The sequence below is a fragment of the Austrofundulus limnaeus genome, unplaced genomic scaffold (assembly GCF_001266775.1).
Source record: "Austrofundulus limnaeus strain Quisiro unplaced genomic scaffold, Austrofundulus_limnaeus-1.0 Scaffold323, whole genome shotgun sequence".
Classification (NCBI taxonomy): domain Eukaryota; kingdom Metazoa; phylum Chordata; class Actinopteri; order Cyprinodontiformes; family Rivulidae; genus Austrofundulus; species Austrofundulus limnaeus.
Window position 1 is genome coordinate 362,610 of NW_013952725.1, and position 4,073 is coordinate 366,682.

A 4,073-nucleotide genomic window follows, 5' to 3' on the forward strand; every position below is an offset into this window, starting at 1 on the left:
CATGGACACAAGATAGTCAATGCATGGCCACAAGATAGTTACTGCATGGACACAAGATAGTTAATGCATGGACACAAGATAGTTAATGCATGGCCACAAGATAGTTACTGCATGGACACAAGATAGTTAATGCATGGACACAAGATAGTAATGCATGGCCACAAGATAGTTACTGCATGGCCACAAAATTGTAATGCATGGCCACAAGATAGTAATTTTATGGGCACAAAACTGTTAATGCATGATTATCTTGGGGCCACACAGACAGTTTTGACGATCCATGTCTTTTTAAACTTGGGTGCCTGGAGAAAACCCACGGATGCATGGATGCAAACTCTACCCAGAAATGTCCCCACCCAGGATTTGATCCAGCAACCTTCTTCCTGAAAGGCTACAGCTCTACCAACTGAACGTCATTCATTCCTATTTTAAAATGAAAATCAACAAATTCAGACTTATCCATGTAAACAATCAACAGTCTCTGCCTAGAAATGACTGCAAAAATGATCTTGTGAAAGCATTATTACATTTTTATCTAATTTCACCAGACATACTCAGCACAAATGGAAGTTTCAAAAATAAAACATCTAGCATTTTCAGAGAATTTCAGGTACATTTAATAAATTCCGTTTGTTAGGAGTGATAATGTCGGTGTATGTGTTTCTTTTTGTGTCTTTCTCTTACCGTCTTGCAGTGAACACAATGCAGAGCGAACAGCTTCTCGTAGCAGGACAGGCAGTAGTTGTTGCTGTCCTTCTTCACGAAGCTCTTGGTGCCGATGGGCTGCTGACAGCCGCTGCAGATGAAACATTTCTCATGCCAGCTGTGGCCTTTGTGCTCCATCTTCTTGGTGCCTGGAGGAAGAAGGAAGCAGAAAATTGTTCTGTAAATTTTCCCTCCATGTCAGTGCACCATGAGGTGGTGCTGCATACTGTATGTGGCAGATTTCTAAACTGATCAAAATCAATCATTATTAACAACAGTGGCATTAGAACCAGATCTTTAAAAAATAAATAAATGATCACAACCACGTGGTTCTCTCACCTGGCATGATGGTCTTCAGGCACGCGTGGCACTTAGCAGAGTACTCCATGCAGTAGCAGTCTGTGCACATGGGCAGGTCGTTCTTGGTGGCAAATGGTTGATCGATGAGTGATCGGCTGCACTTGTTGCAGAGGAAACACTCGCTGTGCCAGTGGCGGTCCTTGTAGGACAAATCCTGAAGAGACCAAGAATATCACCAATAACAATGCATGTTAATCTGTTATTTTAGTTTTTATAAGCTATCATTGTTGTTTGAAATGTTTTGAAAAGTAGCTTTTTAATCACAATTTTTAAGACTAGTTAGTCTTTGCAATAAAAGATTGTGTGTGAATGCTACTTTAAAATATGCAAACTGCTCTATATTTGTCATCTTTCATTATTTAGAGTTTTTAGCTAGCCCTTTGGCCTTTTAGCTTTTTCTCTTTTACTTTTACCTATTCATTTACTTTTGAAGATTTTAGATAGTATGTCTACTTTCTAGATTTTTGCTAAATTTAGCTTTTAGCTATCCTGTTGCTATTTTAGATTGTAGCTTGTGACTTGCTACTTTTTACTTTTAACTGTTAACTTTTTAAAACTTATAGCTATAAGATAGGGGTTTCTATGTTTATCCAACATTTGCTATTTTTGTCTTTTAGATGTTTTTGCTACTTAAATAGAACATTTCACAACTGTTAACTTTGAGTTAGGTATTGAATATTTTTTGCTATCTTTTTGATACTTTTTGTGCTTAGCTAGCATTTTGCCATCATAGCTTTTACCTACTTTTTTTGCAACTTTTGATTAGCTTTTTCTTTTGCCATTTTAGATTTTAGCTAGTATCTAGCTACTTTAAGCTGGCCTTTTAATACTTTTACCTTTTAATTAATCTTTTGCCACTTTAGCATTGCTACCTAGTGGATAACATTTAGCTGCATTTAGGTAGCCTTTTGACATTTTTAGCTTTTAGATCAACTTTTGCCATTTTTATAAATCATTTTGCTGTTTTGGTTTTCAAATAGTATTTTGCTACTTTTACATTTTATCTGGCATTTTGCTACCTTTGGTTTTTAAACAGCATTGCACAGTGACCTAGTACATTATTGGTTTTGCTCCTTTTAGCTTTTAGCTTGTGTTCAGCGTCTTCATCGGTCATTCAGCACTCCAAACTGTCACACTGGATTTTAGCAGAAAATGCAATTTCTCAAGCTTAATTGTACATCACTTGAACAAGAAAAAGAAACCGGTATAAGTCATAGTCCACAGGAAGATATCCAATAACTTTGTCTGAATGTGAGTGAATCACCTTGCTGGTGCAACTAATGAGCTTGTTGCACAATTCACAGGTGCTGGAGAAAAGTGTCTCGTAGCACCTTATGCAGTACGGATGTTCCTCCCGCAGGATGTACTTCTGCCCGAACAGAGAGTCCTCACACTGCCTGCAGTCGTAGCGCTCAGACATTTTGACTCAGATATCTCTCTCAAATCCACTGATCTGAAAAAAAAAACACTGTCAATAAATTAATGTCATTAACTAATAACATTAAGCATAATTATGTCCCAGTCCATACCAGGATTTAAGACTAAGATCATCTTATGATTAGAAACAACTATTATTGCTGTTTTTTCAAAACCTATAAAGGATGTAAACTTCTCGTGCAATATTACAAGAGTCAATGATAACTCTCAGCTACTACCCCATAAAGGTTTAGCTCAACCTCCTGCTGCTCTTGGTCATTTTGACCCAAACAGGAGGGTTAATATGAATAATTTTAGAACTAAGCAGAGGCCACATTGACACGTTTCAAAATTGCTTCAGAATTTTTCCAGTTACTTTTGCAAAACCAGTAAATGCGTCTATACAAAATATCACCAAACATCCTCTATAAGTCACCTCCGTTCCCTCAGGAACCATTAGTCTCATGTAAACCAAACACACTGTAAACCCTTTCAAATCACTTTATAACCATCAAACAGTCTATGTGTCTGATGTCATACCACTGTTTTCAGGTTGTTCCACTAAGTTACTTCAGTTTGGGGTCAGTACTCAAAACGCCATCAGTCAGAACTGATAATAGGCAAAGCAAAACCTTTCCAATTTTGCTCTAGTGGCTTTAAAAACCTGATAAAATGTCAAAACAAGCCAAAACAATAAAACACAGTAAAATGGTTAAAAACTAACTTAAATTCAAAGGAGGAAAACAAGACATATTTACCAAAATCTTCTTTTGAAAAAATTCTTAAAAAAATAAAATATGAGTAAAAGAAGTACCGAAAGAACTGTCTGCTTGTAAGTCTGAACCCAGAGACGTTGACTGTAGGCTGAAGTACACCAACTTTATTAAATTATGACAAACTGATCCAAACTGGAGGCAGTAGGGTGGAGACGGTGGTGTGATCAGAGGAGGCAGGTCAATTTATATTTAGACTGCAACAAATCAGGTTAACCCTCAATGGCATGGTGTTGCCCTCAGACAACAAACTATTTTGGCTCTCACAGAACCTCTTTAAATGCTTTTAAAGTTAAAAAATCCCATTAAAAGTCTGATGACAAGTTTTTAACCAATGTAATTTGAGTTTGGAGAGCATGTGACATTTTGTCTGGGGTTGGAACCACCTATAGTGGGACCATGGCTTGCTTGGACACACTGCTATCAGAAATTGATACAAATGTAACTTTTTAGCATGTTTACATTTAAATCATTTTGTACAAAAAATGTCTGTGATGTGCAGAAATATGTGCAGAAATGTATTTGATTGGTGAAATATATTTTTTTACTTTTATGTAAAAGGGTGTAGTTTAGCAGAAAAACATAATTATCTACCTAATCTTTTTTATTTATTTATTTATCTATTTTTTGCTGTATTATTCATTAGTACTCACAGAAAATGGATGCAAACACATTTTATGAGCGCAGGAAACTTGATCATACAGTTAGGCTCATTTAGCGAGGATGGTGAGCTTGAGACTGACAGTGAGGAAGAGTGGACCCCATAATTAAGTTGAAGGAAAGTTTGAAGATCAAGGTTCTGTGTGTGTGTGTGTGTGT

General features: G+C 36.6%; 1 protein-coding gene across 1 annotated transcript in view; it reads right to left on the minus strand.

Moving 5' to 3' along the window:
• LOC106527419 (four and a half LIM domains protein 2) overlaps positions 1–3,325 on the minus strand; it is a gene marked incomplete at its 3' end in the record, with an annotated part of 7,260 nt that extends 3,935 nt beyond the window's left edge. The window contains 4 exon segments of the mRNA XM_014022299.1: positions 685–854; positions 1,045–1,219; positions 2,330–2,518; positions 3,240–3,325. Coding sequence (XP_013877753.1) covers positions 685–854; positions 1,045–1,219; positions 2,330–2,485 — 501 coding nt within the window.
• Positions 3,326–4,073: the final 748 nt, after the last annotated feature.